At 53.1% G+C, this 17,554-nt stretch overlaps 4 protein-coding genes across 4 annotated transcripts; 3 read left to right on the top strand and 1 right to left on the bottom strand.

The window, feature by feature from the left end:
* Positions 1-1,790: 1,790 nt before the first annotated feature.
* On the bottom strand, positions 1,791-8,198 carry SMAC4_04575 (uncharacterized protein). The gene is made up of 5 exons (XM_066090134.1): positions 4,792-8,198; positions 4,206-4,741; positions 4,047-4,156; positions 3,887-3,996; positions 1,791-3,832 (listed from the first exon to the last, which is right to left on the bottom strand). The coding sequence occupies exons 1-5, from the start codon at positions 6,732-6,734 to the stop codon at positions 2,437-2,439; spliced, it is 4,095 nt and encodes a 1,364-aa protein (XP_065945711.1). The 5' UTR covers positions 6,735-8,198; the 3' UTR covers positions 1,791-2,436.
* A 131-nt stretch (positions 8,199-8,329) lies between these two features.
* SMAC4_04574 (uncharacterized protein) lies at positions 8,330-11,995 on the top strand. The gene is made up of 5 exons (XM_003345295.2): positions 8,330-8,918; positions 8,995-9,210; positions 9,271-9,374; positions 9,765-10,967; positions 11,039-11,995. The coding sequence occupies exons 1-5, from the start codon at positions 8,847-8,849 to the stop codon at positions 11,211-11,213; spliced, it is 1,770 nt and encodes a 589-aa protein (XP_003345343.1). The 5' UTR covers positions 8,330-8,846; the 3' UTR covers positions 11,214-11,995.
* Positions 11,996-13,770: 1,775 nt separating this feature from the next.
* SMAC4_04573 (uncharacterized protein) lies at positions 13,771-15,363 on the top strand (the record flags this gene model as incomplete). The annotated part of the gene is made up of 3 exons (XM_003345294.2): positions 13,771-13,812; positions 13,891-14,380; positions 14,442-15,363. 3 exons carry the CDS (start codon positions 13,771-13,773, stop codon positions 15,026-15,028), a joined length of 1,119 nt encoding a protein of 372 aa, XP_003345342.1. The 3' UTR covers positions 15,029-15,363.
* A 1,039-nt stretch (positions 15,364-16,402) lies between these two features.
* SMAC4_04572 (uncharacterized protein) lies at positions 16,403-17,439 on the top strand (the record flags this gene model as incomplete). Its single annotated transcript, XM_003345293.2, has 1 exon — positions 16,403-17,439. The coding sequence occupies exon 1, from the start codon at positions 16,420-16,422 to the stop codon at positions 17,437-17,439; it is 1,020 nt and encodes a 339-aa protein (XP_003345341.1). The 5' UTR covers positions 16,403-16,419.
* Between the last annotated feature and the right edge of the window lie 115 nt (positions 17,440-17,554).

Genomic DNA, 17,554 nt, shown 5'->3' with positions numbered 1-17,554 from the left:
TGAGGAAGTTGCGACTGCTAGTGAAGCAAGAAGCAGCCTGAATCGCTAGTACAAAGCTGACGGAATTGTAGTGTCAACCCGACAACAGCTCAAGTGAACATTCGTTGTTGAAGTGCTGCGTGGATGGTCAAACAGGCCAAAGCAAATAGAGAGTGAAGAAGCAGTTGTTTTCCTCCTTCGGCTTGACCCAGATGCTCGGGTTCCTGGTTGGCCGGACGAAAGACAGAGAAGCAGATGGCGTTTACTTCCTGGTAGCTGCCATCTTGCGCGCAATAAAAGGATTCGAGGTCTTCAAGATCTGTTTAAACGTGGGCGTAGGTATCCCCGACTTTTGAAACTTCGGAGTCGGCAAAAAGAACGAATGAAGAACGGAGCTCTAGGTGCGTTCAAGACTTGACGGAGAGCGAAAGCGGACAGGGCGAACTAGGCGATCAGCTGGAAGTTGCCATCATCATGGTAAATCGCTAGAGAGGGAGTCGCCAGTCAGTCTTCAAGTTGGGATTAGTTTTGCGGAGCTAGAGGAGCCCAGAGGAGCCCGCTTTCCCGTCCTTGGCCGTCCTTGGTCAACCGTGGCCCGTGACGGCGGTGTGGAATCCCCCCCCCCTTTGATGAGATATGGGGTCTGTTGGGTCACGATCTGATGGGATGGGGAGCAGCTGAGAGGGTGCCTGGCTAGCAACCTGGAGCCCGCCCGACCTGCTGGGGGGAAAACCGATATGACTGGGACTGGGAAGATGTAAAGATGGGGTTGAGATCGCACACGGCCCTGCACCGCTGGCTGGCGCTGCGTTATGCTGCGGTGTACTGCACTGCACCTACAGAAATCGGAATGAAGGGTGTTGAAGTCTCGATGTTCCCGTCGTTTGACAAAAGCAATAAAGCATAGAATGGCGGGATGCGGGTGTGAGTGGAAAGCGGAACCGCGTCTCGGTGCGACCCGGTAGGAGTAGCAAAAGATCGAGCCTCTTCGTTAAAGCTTGTGAAGTGCCAGTGAGAAGGCGGGAGACCGTACGGTAGTGCGAGTACAGAGTTGGAAAGGAAAGTAGGTAGAGGTAGGTACGTTGACCGGGAAGGCGCAAAAAGACAAGATCGGACGGAGAAAGGAACCGCGATGTGACTTGTACCTGATAACCTGACTCGGATGAACCCTCTCAAGACCCCCTGTATCTGGGCCTGAAAATGTCCGGGGGGGTTGAATGAGGAGTTTAATCTACAGTCTAACGTTAGTTCTTTATAGTGTCGGTTTGGCATTTCTTGACAGGCTCTGCTACTCCGGCTCTCAGACGCTTTTCTCAGGTTCGTTTCGGGCTTGGACGGATGCCAAGGTTGGACGATGGACTGTCGCTTCATTCGTATCCTTTCTTCTTCTTCTTCACGACAGCCGCCGTCTTTTCCCTATTTTTCCACTCGAGGACTTGGGATCATCCGGGAAAGGGGGAAAGGCGCCAAAGAGGGTCATCCCTCCATGTCCTCGTGTGAGACACGGTGTGTGGTGGTGGTCGTCGTCGTCGTGCTTGTCTACGGAACCAAGACACTAACAAAAAAGCAGTCGCTCCGGTGGTCACTCGTTCTGGTCGGTCACTCGTCGACTCCGCCCGTCGAATTGCAAAAGCCCTGGAAGAGCGATGCAAGACACAGGAACACGGCATGTGCTATGACGTACATGTATACCCTTCGCTAACGTTCACCCGTGCCTCCTTGCAGTGTTGGCACAGATACAGTGTCCACCCGGACATCACCACACTGTCGATCTGGCGACTCTGCCTGGATCCCACAGTGTTTTCGTCGTGATCATCGCGGCAGATTGTTGCCGGTACTGTGTGGCTCTGGCTTGGCACCCCCTTGTTGAAGCAGAGCAAATCTTCGACCCCAGTCAGTCATCCGCCATCACGCCCACTAACACGGAGTCACCCGCATAGGTATCCTCTGTCGCATTTAATGCTGCATTGTACATCCACTCCATCGGCTCCATCGATCTCCAGATGCCTCATGCCCTCGCCAGCTCACCTAACAACAACTGACATCAGCATCATCGTATGTACCTACATGCATCAGGACGCCGGCGGAAGTGAAGATATGTGCGCTAGACCTACCTAGACTCCGTGACTCTTCAGACGGGCATTAGGTGGCCTGCTCCGTTGATCCGTCCCGCTGCACAGGTTCTCTTATTACCGTGCTGTCATGTACCGTTCTCTAGGTGCATTCAGGGGGTTGTCATTATACCGTTGAAGCATTCGTTTCATCGTCCGAGTTTTTCCCGCCTCGTCCGAAGAGCCCAGTATTAGATGTGTTTAATGTATATAACATATGCGAGCCTCATGCATCTTTGTCTATAGCCAAAAGCCGACCAAAACCACCATCATCATCATCATCGTCATCGTGAACCAAAAATATACCGCCTCGGTCCAATGCCAATAAACATGTGCGATGCGTCCTTCATGAAGGTTTTAGTGCCTGCCATCCTCCCATCTGCATGCCACCACTGTCATCATCATCTAAAAGATTCACGGTGTTTGACTTCCTGGGCGGAGGCGGCTGCGGAGCCTCGGGCTTCGTCGTCGCCTTCTGAACAAGCGCTGGCGGGGGTGCAAGCGCAGATACAGGCACAGGCTTTCGTCCCGGAACCTGTGTCTTCTGCTGAACATCGGCCAACCCGATAAGACCAACGCCTCCAGGTGGCGTGTACCGTGCCTGAGGCGCAAATCCCGTACTTGTATTGACACGCCGAGGCGGCTGTAGGGCCGCGTTAGTGTCTCCAGTTCTATCACTGAGCGAAGATAAAGATGTGCAACTCGATGAGCTCCCGTTGGCCTTGGATAAGGATCCCTGCAGTCCTGAAAGAGACGGGTTTGAAGAACGCTCTGGCTGGAGAGGCTTCCAATTACTAAGTGTCACCGTGTCTTCCATGGGCGCAGGTGCCGAACTGCTGGACCCCGGTGATGAAGGTGCTGCTAAGTGGGCAGGCTTCTTTGCTACCGGTGGCGCGGCTTTCTGCTTAACGGTGTTTTGAGACGATACAGACATCGAGCGGGCCGGGAGCGGCGGTGTGGCTGTTGTCGCTGCCGTATTGACAGGCTTCCTGGCCACTGGTGAACTGGCCATGGCAGGTCCCGATGTAGAACCTAAAGCACCCATCCCGGTCTGCCTTCGTGGAGGAGGTGGTGGCGGAGGGGTATCGAACTTGCCGTTCTTCCCATCTTCGGTGAGTTGCAACCTTCCAACCTTCGCGGGAAGGTTCGACGGATCAAATGGAGGAGGGAGGGGCCTTCTAGGCGCCGAATTTGACGCCGAAGTAGAGAGCAGCATCGAATGATTGACATGTTCAAACGGTGATGTCGAGAGGCTTGAGAAGGAGGAAAGCCTTGACTCAGACCTGGGGATGTTAACCCAGTCAGGTTCGTCAGTGGGCATGTAAGGGTTGGCTGGCCTTTTGGGGTTAAGAATGGTTTGGAAGGCGGGACTCTCGGGTTTTGGTGGCTGGATGGCGGATCGGGGCATTTTGCCATTGTCCATCCACCACTTCTGTCGATCAGAGCTGGCTGGAGGGAGACCAGGCTCGATGGCGTCGTAGCCGATTAGATCCTCATCGTCAGAATCATCCGCAGCTAGGTTGGCCATGTCACCGCCAATATCCGCTTTCCTGCGTTCGTAAATGTCGCGGCTAATCTTGTTGCGAATCCTTTCATTCACAATATTGACGGTGCACTCAAAGACAGCATATACTGGCCGATGATCTGAGAATCGCAATGGCGCCGAGTTGTAACACAACTGGCGGAGATTGTGTCCTTTCCTCAGAATACGGTCCGTCCACGCCGGTATACGTGCTTTCTCCCTGTATAACGTGTTAGCATCCACGATCGTGCGAACGGCGATCAGTTGGACTTACGATGTGTCAAAGGTGTCGGTACCGACATCGTACTTATATGTCGGATTAAACGTGATGCGTGCCTCGGAATAATAATGGAACGCATAGCCGGCCATCATTTGTAGGTTCAACTGCAAGGCGTCAGCATGATGAGTGAACATGGGACAAGTGGGAGACATACCTGGTCGTTCGCATATAGTTTCGGAAGGTCACCCTTCCTGACCAGGTCCTTGGTGTTCTCGAGGTCCAGTCCAATGCGGTAGTTGAAGTCTCCAAACCAGATGACAGATTCTAAAGGTTTTAGTCATGCTCGACAGTATATATGGTGTGGATAGCTTACCGTGATCGTTAATCCCCCTATTTCTTTGGAACCGGAGGCCGTGACTGATCGTGGCATAATCTCTATTTCGTTCCTCATAGTTGGTGAAACCGGCAGCAAGATGTGCTGTAACGAAGCATATGGGTGTGTTTGCGTAATCGAGCCTGATCGCAACAGCGCCTTTGTTTCCAGCCATTCCGGAAAGCCCTGTCTTTTTGACACTGCCTTCAACATTTTTGATGTTATGGAGAGCAGAAGCCTTAACGAAGATGCACAATGCGGCACCCACGAGCTGGCCACTTCTCAACAAAACGTATTTCTCATCATCAGGTCTGTTGTAGTGCCGATCCAGAGTACCCTTTATCGCTCGCTCCCACAACTGCTTTCTGGTCGGATCACTGTTCATAATCTGCTGTGGGTTAAGTTCGACGATTTCTTGGAAGCCGATCGCAACAATTTCGGGTTGAGCTTCGCCAAGTTCGGGGGGGCAAAGCCAAGACGACAAGTCCTCGTCGATACCGTCGGTCTTTCCGTTCAGGTTGAAAGTTCCGATTAAACTGTCTATATCAGCACCATGCAACACCAAACTGACACGGGTCAAACTTACATCCGAATTTTTTCGTTTGTAGAGAACTCGTTGCTTCGCCGTTGTAGCTCCATAGACACGTAATCACTGATCGGGTCGTACAGATGAACTGGCCCCTGACCAATCATCCTGCCAAGAAGGGTATCAATGGTCATCTGTCGCTGTTTGTCCGTGAAGTTATTCACATATAATCGGGTAGCCGACTTGCGGACGTCGGCGATAGCACCGGCAAAGGACATTTTGCCTGATCGAGTGAAGGAACTCTTCAAAGCACCGGTACCGGCATAGATACGGGACAGCGCATCACCGTTATCAGCCCAAAGATTGGCATGTCGTGACCAGAAGTCCGATGCAGCACCTTCGCCTTGATGACCCAAAAAAGTCTCGACCGCCATTTGTGATACTATCGTCTGAATGAGGTTCGTTCTGTCGAGACAGTCCAAGCAGTTTGTTCTGAAAACGCCCTCTTGTTGTAGCACGACCACATAGCGGCGTTGGCTGGGCGAAGATGTACGTTTGTCAGAGCCCGCGCTCTCTTCGCCGTCATCTGCTTCGTGGGCCAAGTAGTATGCGAAGCCGTCGGCCGAGCTCTCCAGGTAACGCCTGATCTCATGTGCTGCCTCATAGCCTTGAGGCCCCTTCGTCTCAGCATGGAAATCGTACTCGGTAGCTCTAAGAAGAGCATGGTCGCGTGATTGGCCCTCCTCTGGCCGACTGAGGGGGCAGTTCCGAATACCAGTACGGTAGAGTGACGTCAGCTCGTACTCTCCCGGCTTCGACACGCTGAGTAGGTTTATTACGTGTACAGCACCGTATGCCTGCTCCAGATCAGAAAAGTGTTTGTTGAATGCCGGCTGCGTTCCGTCCGGTGATCGTGTGATGGTAATCTTCTGCTGGTTTGGCAGCAGCCCGGCTTGCTGTTCCCAAAATACAGGGACTGAGCCGCGTACTTGAGCATACGAGAACACAACGCCTGATGGGCTCCAATACGTCGTTTCAGTTTCCACAAAATTGGCAACATTTCCATCGTCATCGATACCCCGCGAGTTGAATCTCGTGCCTGCCCTTCTGCAGGACAGACGTGAGATGATGGTCAAGTATGAAGGGAGGCCTGTCTTGGCAGCCCTCAAAGGGGCCGAGGTCTGAGGGATAGCCCATGTCCTACAAAAGCCCCGAATTGCAGAGGTCAGGATCCGCGAGGCATCCAACGCATCTCGTTCCTGTTCCTGCAGCTTGGAGCGGAATTCCACAAGCGGGCGGATCATGTATGAGTTCCAGAGAAACGACTCGTCGAAGTTGTCGATGTCGAACGTTACGGCATCAGCTGGCCTGTCCTGCATGCGGTTGGTAATGTCGAAGTCTGTACTGTAGTAAAATGTCCCGTTGCTAAGAAGCTTTTGCAGCTCGACACATGGATGCTCCATTGGGTCCCTACGGCCCAGCGGTTGGCCATACACTGCCGTGGCATCCATTTCCTCGTGAACATCAAGCAGGAAAACATCATCGTAAGCTGGTGAGTTCAAACAGAAGAATTGCACACTCTCTATCTTTTCCACCGTCTCTCCTGGACGAAGAGTAGCGACCCTGGAGGCTTGGGTGATAACACAGATGAACACGTCCGGCCCAATCGAGATCATCCCCAAAGTTCCATAGATGGGCCGTGACGTCAAGGGACGGTAGTCGAGCAATAGTTTGTCTGTCCGCGATGTGAACTCCACCATGCACTTGGAAGGGATGTTGTCGAAACTGCCGGATCGTGGACGGGCGGAGGCAACGGAGGCGAGGGACCCATTCGCAATGGCTTCGCTGGTGCTCTGACTATGTCGAAGGATGAGAGCATGGGATTCGGAGGCGATTGCGATCGCACGGTGAGGGTACTCGCGGATGAGGATCTGGCTTGACTTGTCGAGAGACGGCGATTGGCCCGACCAAAGAGCAGACGATGTAGAGCTGTTGTAGTCCATGTTGGATAGCAGTTGTTTTTATGCAGATTGGTTACGGCGGAGGTTTAACGTAAGCTAGAGCTCCCATGTCGAGATCCTTCAGACAATCGGTTTCGTATGGTCGTGGACGGTTCCGCGGTGAAAGCCACCTGGCAGCAAAGTTCCGAGTATGCTTTCCAATACTACTATTCTCAACGAGTAATAGTAGCCAAATGGTCTAGGTCGATCGAGGAAGGAGCAAGTGAAACGGCAGGCCCAAGCGACCTCTTGCTATATTGAGAGCGAGTAATGGGGCAGCATGGGATATTGGCAATGCGTGCGGTCGTTGAGGACAGGAAGCTTCCTGAGCAGCTTTGGCGATGGGTTGTCGCAGGACGATAGCTCTCGTGGGTAGGATGTGGTGTAGGCGAGAGACTACCTTGTCGACTCGGAACCGTCAAGTGTTGCTCGGTGTGGATGCGGACAAACAGGGGCGGAATTGAATTAGGTATAAAATGTAGATCTCAACGTAAGTATATACCTGTACAGTAACAAGAGACAAGAATGATCTTCAAGAACGGATGTGGAAAGATACAGTCGTCCAGATGGAAACTTCCTGGATAAACTGCACGATGGAGGGGAGCCGGATGACGGCGGCAAGGTGTCGGTCTGGGGCACCCCCTTGCCCCCCTGAGCATCGCTTTTCAGCTGCCTCCACTTTCCGCTACTGCTCCAAGCCTGGCCGCAAAAGCTTCCTGCTACGCTACGCCCTGGCCCGTCAGGCTATCAGCCCTGTTATACCTTACCTTAAGAGCCGCAGTTACCTTACCTTGACGCGGGGCCCAAGCTGAAGAGGCACGGGAGGTTGCGGTGCGAGTGCCTTCATCGTTGAATGCAATCGGCCAATTCACACGCATAACACAGCAGGCGCAACAAGTGCAATGTTACGAGGGGCAGAGAAGCGCCATTGACGCCGGCCTTCAAACTTTTTCAAGTCAGACCGACTGAGGGAGCATGAGATAGAAGACAACGAGAATTCCACCATTGCTAACCAGAAGGCCGAGGGCAGACAAAAATGCGATTTACCAACATCAGGCATACCCAAATTCCATTAACGTATTGATCTCTCCCTTCTCAGATTATACTTGTTGACATCTTTGCTGCAGCATGTTTCGCTTTGTTGCAGGTAATGACTTCATGTGATTCCTGGAGATAATTTATGGGATTCTCTGAAGGTCTCAAGGGAGTGGGTGGGATAGCTTCGCAAAAATGCGTCCGCGAACCACTGAAACACGGCAAGGCGAGTGATTGCCATCTAAGAAAATGCTCAAGGTGGAAAAAACAAAAGAAGTGTACTAGAGAAAAAAAAAGATAGTGGCATGTAATGCCACAAGAAAGCTTGTGTGGTTGATGGCTTCAGATTAGCGTATGGTGAGATCATGCACTCCTCTATGGGAGTATTCATCCTCTTCCTATCATAATTTTATGTTTTGTCATCATCACTAGCCATATGGAAAAAAAGAAAAAGAAGAACTTCAGAAGTTTGCAAAACTTTGCCCGTTTTATTCTTGGACAAGTCTCAGCATCTTATCTTATCGCATCCAGCTTTCTGCTTCCTTTGATTGGACAAGCAGAGGCCACGGTGGAGCTCGTTGCGTTTCGAGTGGGTACGTACCGACAAGGTTCCGGGCGGTGTGACAGCTTTACCAGCCGGCCTGCCTGCCAGCGAGCCCAGGGCAGCTTTTGCCGTCAGTTGCATGCCGCTGCTGGAGGTTTGCTTTGCCAGTTTGACATGCACCTTCCTTCTCTGGACTCCAGACTGGAGCTCCATTCACTTGTTTCGATTCCGTCCTCCATGGGTCCGACCCGCGCGCCGCTGCCTTCCACTTCTTTGTCTCCCGTCTCCACGGATTTTTGCTCACCGTCGGTCAACTTCATTTTCGCAACCAGTTTTTGGATGTGCAAGACTGTATCCATCACAGAACCCGACCGTTTATCTTCTCCATCGTAGCCGAATCATACGTTATTGCGATTGCACTATCCGCCACGCGACCCGTCTCTACAGGATAATCGTGATCCTCAACCAACAGTAGCCTTCACATCTGCGAACACAGGAAACAGCCTCGCCTGTTCAGCCGCGCATCATCGACCACAATGGGCGACTTCAGCAACTACGGTGGCTCCGATGAGGAGAACGCCGAGATCAAGAGGCTTAGCGCTGAGGTGGTAAGTCGATGCAGATATCCGCTACTGGGGGCATCATGTCCAGTCGCTAATCGGAGCTCATCGCAATCGCATTCAGGATGCCGATACCGACAACTTCGAGAACTGGGAAAAGCTGGTACGCGCCTGCGAAGGACTCGAAGGCGGTCTCAATAGAAACTCGAGCCCGCAAGCTCTGGCAACCCTCCGCGCCACATACGATCGATTCCTCCTCAAGTTCCCCTTGCTGTTCGGCTACTGGAAGAAGTATGCCGATCTCGAATTCAACATCTCAGGTCCTGAGTCGGCCGAAATGGTACGGACAGAGCCCAGCTTTCTTCTCGCTGATGGGTCTGGTTCTAACGGGCATGTCTAGGTGTACGAGCGAGGATGCGCTAGCATCACCAATTCGGTCGATCTGTGGACAGAGTATTGCTCCTTCAAGATGGAAACTACTCACACACCCCATCTCGTGAGAGAGTAAGTTCCCAAATCCTTTCCGTCCCCACCCCCCTCAAGACCACCTTACCCGCAGCAAACTGCAAAGCCGTTTGCGGCTCTTTGTCGACTCGAGAGGGACAAATACGAATCCGCGACCGTACGAACACGGTGAGAGCAACCACAAGGCAGACATCCTATGCTGGGACAGTTCTCTCACAATTCATACCAGGCTCTGCTCTTCATAGCAGATATTCTTCGTTCACGTCTTACCTCTTTGCCCGTTCCCCGCTCGCGTATGCCACTGAGAAACAGTTTGGTCACTTTGGATGGATGCTTCGTTTACACCGAGTTTCCCCTCTTGTACTTTACTTCCCTTCCCGCCCCTCACTCCCATCCTCGGTCATGCAACACTTATTGACACTTTCTTAGGCTTTTCGAGCGCGGCGCTACTCATGTCGGTCTAGACTTCCTTGCCCACCCCTTCTGGGACAAGTACCTCGAATACGAAGAGAGACAGGAGGCGCAAGACAAGATTGTCGCGATCCTCAACCGGGTCATTCGAATTCCGATGCACCAGTATGCGCGCTACTTCGAGCGACTCAGGACCCTCGCTCAGACACGTCCACTTCTGGAGTTGGTTTCTGCCGATGCGCTAGCACGCTACCGGGCGGAAGTCGAAGCCGAAAGCGTCACATACGGCATTCAAAAGAGCGAGCCCGAGATTGAGCGTGACATCCGAGCCAAGATCGATGCGCAACTGTATACGGTTTTCCAGCAGACACAAGCCGAGACCACAAAGCGCTGGACATTCGAATCAGAGATCAAGCGGCCTTATTTCCACGTCACGGAGCTTGAGCATGCGCAGCTGGCCAATTGGCGCAAGTATCTCGATTTCGAGGAGTCTGAGGGCAACTTCAGCAGAATCGGTTTCTTATACGAAAGATGTTTGGTCACCTGTGCTCTTTACGACGAGTTTTGGTTCCGCTACGCTCGATGGATGTCGGCACAAGAAGGCAAGGAGGAGGAAGTACGCAACATCTACCTCCGCGCAACGACTCTGTATGTCCCGGTCAGTAGGCCGGGAATTCGGCTTCAGTATGCCTACTTCGAGGAGATGTCCGAGCGTGTCGATGTCGCCCGCGACATCCACGCTGCCATCCTCAACAAGCTGCCCGATTGCGTCGAGGCTATCGTCTCGTGGGCTAACCTTCAGCGCCGCCAAAGTGGTCTGGACGCCGCCATTGAGGTGTACAAGGCACAGATTGACTCCCCTACTATAGACATCTTCACCAAGGCCGCTTTAGTCACCGAGTGGGCTTATCTTTTGTGGAAGGTCAAGGGGTCGAGCGAGGAAGCCCGCAATTGTTTCTCCAAGAACGTCCAGTGGTATTCGGACAGCCGCCACTTCTGGCAAAAGTGGCTGGAGTTTGAACTGGGTCAGCCCACCAATGCTGAGCTTGAGGAACAGCATGGTGAAAGGATCAGGGACATCATCCAGACCATTCGCAGCAAGAGCCGCCTTTCCCCAGCTGTCAAGCAAGAGTTGTGCCAGGTGTACCTGAACTATTTGCAGGACCGTGGCGGTAAGAAGGCCATGAAAGAATTTCTGGCCCTCGACCGGGAACTCTATGGGTATGTCTTAGCTTTATCTGCTAAAAAGAAGCCCGAAACCAGTGGACTTTCATGCTAACTTTGAACTTTAGCCCCCAATCGATTTCGGCCATTACTAAAGCCAAGGTTGGTGGTAAGGAGAACGGTGTTGCGATGGGCGAACTCGACGAACCCACTCGCCAGAAGGCCGAGAGCAGATTCTACAGCTTTTACCAGCTCCATATGGACCCTGATCCGAATGCTCAAGGGCCGGCTAGCTTCAATTAGGCACACGATGCCACTGCTCGATACTAGGGCTCGTCCTGCCACCCATGGCATCTTCCGCTGATCTTCGGACATCGACAAACTGAACGGAAAAGAGTAATCGGCATCCCTCCCCTCCTCCCCCCTGAATGCGTCATGTAGCCTTTGACTTTTTAGACTTGCCCAGAGACCAATGCGAAGCAGAAGAGGCCGGTTGAGGCCTCAGCAAGGTTGACTAGTTTGCGAACTTTAAACCTTTCAAGACGTTCCAGTGATGGCAAGCTAGCATGGTTGTTAGATACTTTCCAGGCCCACAAACTGGCATTGTGGATTGACATATTCCAGTTTGGCAATCTGGTATCGTGAAAGAGATCATCTGGTGTGGAATCTCAAGCAATTTGCGGCTGGTAACCAGCCAACCTTAAACAAACAATGAAAGAACGAGGACCGCAAAACGGAGGAGGTCCTTTGTATTTCTGTGATGATAGCGAACAAAAATGACCTTGCGTTAGGTAGAGTCCCTTAGTAATTCTGATCATCGCTGAACAAGATACTTGGCATCCATTTGGTGCACAGGAAAAGGCCATGCCTGCTCTGCCGCATGTCACACAGACATTATATCTAGCAACACACGTCTGATGATCCGTGTTTTCAAAGGCACCGAACACTAGCATGAGGCAGGTCACGATTACAAGGCTACCTCGAGCAACTTCAAGTGCTACGTACGATTATTGCACAACGGACAAGGCTGCCCGAGGCTGCCAAGAAGGTTCCGCGATCGGCAGGGAGCCCATGGAATTCGCCGCCACCCGCCACTCTGTGCCTGTGAACTTTTTCACGGTTCGAGCCTCCAGTGACACTTCGATCACATGACAAACGCGTACAGACGAAACGGCAGCAGCTAAGAAGCAAGAAAAAGGCGAAGAAAAAAGAGCGAAAATAAAATCATAAAGTTAAAGGCAATATGTGATATACCCGTCTCAAGAAGGAAAGGACGCCCGTTATAAAATATTGACCATCTCGTCCCAATGTCGCCACAAACTCGACGTTGAATTCATAGTGTAGAGCGTCGGAATTGATTACATAAGGACTTGCCTTCTTTGCATAAGGTGAGGGGTACGCAAGAGTGACTTCTGAGGTTCGGCCGGGCCCATCCATTTATTATGGGACGCTGTCATATGGAGAGGTACCTCCACCGTGCGGCATGCCACCACTCATACCTCAGACATGAGAATGGACCCCGCATGCTTTTGCTGTGCGCTTGTTAAAAGTTTTGGATTTGGAATCTTCGGACGATGTGTGGTGGTTCAGACGATCTGGAAGAATTGGAGATTTGATAACGCCAACTCGTTTGCCACGTGTACCCGTGAGCACCGTCTCAGAGATTGGACTCGAGAATCGCTATCAAGACATCTTCGCGCTACTGGGTATTAGTTGCTTTTCTAGAAGCACTATACCCCATTTTTACAGCGGACAAAGCCTGAGAGGGTTGTGGAGGGGTTTCTCGGTTTAAGGCAACCGAACCGGAAGAAGAGCCAATGGATGAGGCAAAGTCGCGGTTGGATTTCGACATGTGCCCGTTGCAAACTATCTGCCCTTTCTGGCTACCTAGCCGACGGTATCTGTGCCACAATAATCTGTTGATAACTCATTGCTTTCAGAACAATCATCGCAACTACCCGCCGTCGTTCATCTGGAAGGCAAAAGATCTGTCACAGGGTTAGCCATCTCTGTTCTACAAAGTCAACGTAAGCTTCCATCTGGAAGACCTCCTCGGACTCCGATATAGCTCCGCAGTACCTATCTCTTGACTTTTGAGCACGTTCTTTTGGAAGCCATTGACAACTGGTTGACATTGTCACTGCCTTAGTCAGCGGTTGCCGCCTCTTGTCGTTTCGGGTGTACCCAGAGTCCCAGTGACAAATGCCGGGATATAGCCGGCTTCGTGAGTTTTGCGGCGGGTTTCACTTTCCGGGTCCAATGGGGAACCACGGGGATCTCGATGGTGCTCAATGCCACTCGACGGCACTGACGGGATCTCGAATTCCCCCCTGGGAAAGGCTTGGAAATGTGCCCAGAGCCGCGCTTGAACGGGATGGAACGGCCTGAACTGGCACTGACGGGGTCCCTGAAGAACAGACATGGGCGAGCTGGCCACTCAACGCGCACGCGATTGATTTTTTTTCGATATGATTCCAGAGTCGTTTTGCTTCGCTGGAACTCGTGTGGCATGTCGAGACCACAGCCCCACCGGGGCAGTCCCGGGCCTCGTCTTTCCGGGGCAACAGCCGAGCTACGAAAGGATACAATTGCACCATCCCACCTGCCTGATCCCTCTGATTTGATAGCTGTAGACTAGTGCTCTGTGAATTCGTCGTCCTCGCTTCCTTCCTTTCTCTCTTTTTCTTCCCCTCGTTGTTGTCAGTCGCTGCTGCTCTGCTCTCATCCCTCTTTCCTCCTCTTCATCGTCCTGCCCTTAGAGAACCATCAAGGTACGCATCAAGTCATTTTTCCTTCGCGAGTCGTTTGTCCTTTGCTTCCCGTCCTCAACCGTTTGCCTGTCCCTTCTCGTTCGGACTCTATGGAGTTCGGCGATGCCCGTGATGCGCGATCTCTTCCTCGCGTTCAACACCATCATATGGGACTCACCATGATAACAACAAGAGTAATGTTGATGCTAACAAATTCTCCCTCCACGTAGATGGCCGCCTCCCGCACTGCCACCCGCACTCTCCGCGCTCTGCGCACCTCGACTCTCCCTGCGCTCACTGCCACGCCCCGCGCTGCTTTCCGCCAGGGTGGTCGTCGCCTCTACTCTTCTGAGCCCGCCAAGTCCGGTGGCTCCAACATTTGGGCCTGGGCTATCGGTGCTGGTGCTCTCGGTGCCGGTGGTCTCTGGTATCTCAACCAGGACGGCGCTTCCGCCACTCCCAAGGTTATCACTCCCAAGTTCGAGGACTACCAGGCCGTCTACAACGAGATTGCCTCCCGCCTCGAGGAGAAGGACGACTACGACGATGGCAGCTACGGCCCCGTCCTCGTCCGTCTCGCCTGGCACGCCAGCGGCACCTATGACAAGGAGACCGGCACTGGTGGCTCCAACGGTGCCACCATGCGCTTCGCTCCCGAGTCTGACCACGGTGCCAACGCCGGCCTGAAGGCTGCTCGTGACTTCCTCGAGCCCGTCAAGGGTAAGCTACTACCATCTTATCTCTAATCGCGGGGTTTTCAACTTACTAACGCCCTGAACAGCCAAGTTCCCTTGGATCACCTACTCCGACCTCTGGATCCTTGCCGGTGTCTGCGCCATCCAGGAGATGCAGGGCCCCAAGATCCCCTACCGCCCCGGTCGCCAGGACCGTGATGTCGCTGCCTGCACTCCCGACGGCCGTCTTCCTGATGCCTCCCAGGCCCAGGACCATCTCCGCAACATCTTCTACCGCATGGGCTTCAACGATCAGGAGATCGTTGCTCTTGCCGGTGCTCACGCTCTCGGCCGCTGTCACACCGACCGCTCCGGCTTCGACGGCCCCTGGACCTTCTCCCCTACCGTCATGACCAACGACTACTACAAGCTCCTTCTCGACGAGAAGTGGCAGTGGAAGAAGTGGAACGGCCCCAAGCAGTATGAGGACAAGAAGACCAAGTCCCTCATGATGCTTCCCGCCGACATGGCCCTCATCCAGGACAAGACTTTCAAGCAATGGGTTCAGAAGTACGCCGCCAACAACGAGCTCTTCTTCCAGGACTTCTCCAACGTCATTGTCAAGCTCTTCGAGCTCGGCGTTCCCTTCGCCGAGAACTCCGAGCGCTGGGTCTTCAAGCCCGTCAACGCCTAAGTTAGTGCTCCTAGCACCTAACCACAAACATGACGGACTGGTGATCTTGGAAACAGATTCTCAGGTCAGCGATACAACCATGATCGTGCCGTGATGATGTTTCATGGAGGAAAAAGCAGTTATGATGAGCCTGCAGCGGAAAGAGGATTCTGGAAAAAGGTATTGAGGGTTTAGATGAGGAAGGGCATAGACTTTCGAGCTCCCTTTCCTCGTGTATATCATATCTTGGCATACCACCTCGTTTCCCTCAGGGGTTACGGAAGTGGTTTACTGGCGCGTTTTGTGTTTTAGATGTTAGCGAGGACTAGATTTTGTGTCTTAATGTCGATACCTTTTTCTTTTGTGATCTCATCTCGTTCGTCCCGCATTCGTTAGCGAACTGCTTAATGAAGTGAAGTGTAGAATTACCACGTGCGCCGTGATCAGTGACTGGGTTTTTAAAAGTCATTGGGTCCAGAGGGCAAGGTGTCCTTTCGTTGCGGCATGACAGATGAGGGGGAGGAGGGGCTGAAAGTCTGAGGAAGACCCAATAGGTTGGATCCTTCCGGGCGGATAGGTAAGATCCAGCCGTCAACGCTTCGCCGTTGATGGTTCATCGGTAGTTCATCGGTGAACCCATCCCGTCGTCCCGGAGTCATAGGGAGGGCGGGGAAGGCAAGTCGCGGGCCATGACGAGTGGGTGACCTGGGAGACAACCCGACAGGTCGAACACGAGGTCCGTCCAAGTCCCAGCAACCATACTAGCTTCCCCCGCATTCTCCATCTTCCACTTGGACCCTGGCGATCTTGACTCGCAGCCCACAGCCTCGCAGCCCTACCGCATCTCCATCATGCATGCCTTGATTTACGCGCGGGGAGAAAGTTTTCATTTGTGGGGTCCGGTGGTCCAGGTTCTGGTGGTGAAGCACAACATCTGCACTCCTTCATATCACCGCGCCTCTGGATTTCTGGTTCCACGAGGTGCTTCAACTCAACTGGCGCAACGCAAAATGCGATGCACAATCATCAACCCAAAGGAGGACTGCATACGGCCTGCATAAGTACGCTACAAGTGAGGGAATAGCGGATCTAGTTAGCTATCCGGGATGTCAACTTAGTGAACTGTCTGATAGGCTTGCGTCTCCTTCAAATGTCTACTAGCTAGGGCAGTTAAACGTTCCACACAAGTATCATATTCGAGTATCGTGCCGTGGTCGAATTGATCGCGAGTGACGGCTTCGTGTGGTGATTCTCTGGGTTTCTCCCAAAGGTGCAGCTAATTATCAGGGTTAGGGTCAGATATCCTCTTCGGCTTTAACTTGACGTCAACTTTTTATCCTCATCTTTCACTCTGAACTCACTTCCCCTTTTGCAACTTCCGGACCAAGATTCTTTGAAGACCCATCACTGTCATGGCCTCCCTTCGCACTGCGGGCATGCTTCGGCATCTCACACACCCATGCTCTCACGTCCGAACACTGCGCGCCTCCAACCAACGGCGATGGGCTCAAGTTCACGACGTGCGCTTCCTTGCCACAACTCAGCAACCTCGCAGTGTCATCGAGAAATACCGCCAAAAGTTGGAGAGCAAGGCCAAGGAGGAGGGTCTTCCTGATATTGACGCCCTCAAGCAGGCGTACAAAGACAAGATTGAGCGCCTGCGCAAGGAAACCGACGCTGCGACTAAACTACCGGGTGCTCCTGCTCCGGCTGCCCCCACTGCTGCTGCTGCTGCCGCCGCCGAGTCTAAGACTACCACCACTACAACAACGGAGGCCGGAACACCTTCTTCCAAAGCCGCACCGCAAACGCCAGCAAAATCCGGAGGTTCGGGCTCCGGATCTGGCATTAAGCCCCTCTCCGAGATCCTCGACATGACCAAAGCCCGCGACCTCCCCATCAAGGAACTCTCCGCCATCTGGCGTCTTCGCTACGCCACCAACCCGCACTCCTTGTGCGCCGTGATCCCGTCAGAGACCTACTCAGCCATGGACACGCTCGCGCGCTCGCGCCCACAGTTCGTGCTGCCCGTGCCGCACCCGGACCAGGGCGCGGAGATCCACTTCCTGCAGTGGACCTGGGACGCGGCGACGGCGACGTCTACTGTGCTGTTCACGCAGCTAGCCGAGTACAAGAACCGCGGCGAGTTCGCGCAGCCGCACACGACGGTCACGCACTACATGGACTTTAGCGCCGACAAGGGCGTGGTGCTGATGCAGGGCCAGGTCATGGAGGATAGAGGTGTGACTCCTGAGAACGCCCAGTGGTTGCTCATGTGTCTTCAGAGATTCTATGGCGGTTGGGATGGCACTGGTGGCGAGCAGGGCCAGGAGAGGGCGAACGAGCGCAGGAATCTGTTAGATTGGTTTGCGATGGGAGACCAGAGGTTTAGCGTGGAGAAGCTGTTGGAGGAGGCGGAGAGGATGGGTTAAAGACGTTCGATGGTATGGTCGGTCGTTGTAAGTGTCATGGGAACAACTGTGTATGATAATGTTGGTGAGGGCACCCAGATAGTGCGGCTCCTGGTATGTATAGAACGATTTAGAT

The sequence above is a fragment of the Sordaria macrospora genome, chromosome 1 (assembly GCF_033870435.1).
Source record: "Sordaria macrospora chromosome 1, complete sequence".
Lineage (NCBI taxonomy): Eukaryota > Fungi > Ascomycota > Sordariomycetes > Sordariales > Sordariaceae > Sordaria > Sordaria macrospora.
This window is presented reverse-complemented; position numbering and strand designations above follow the sequence as displayed.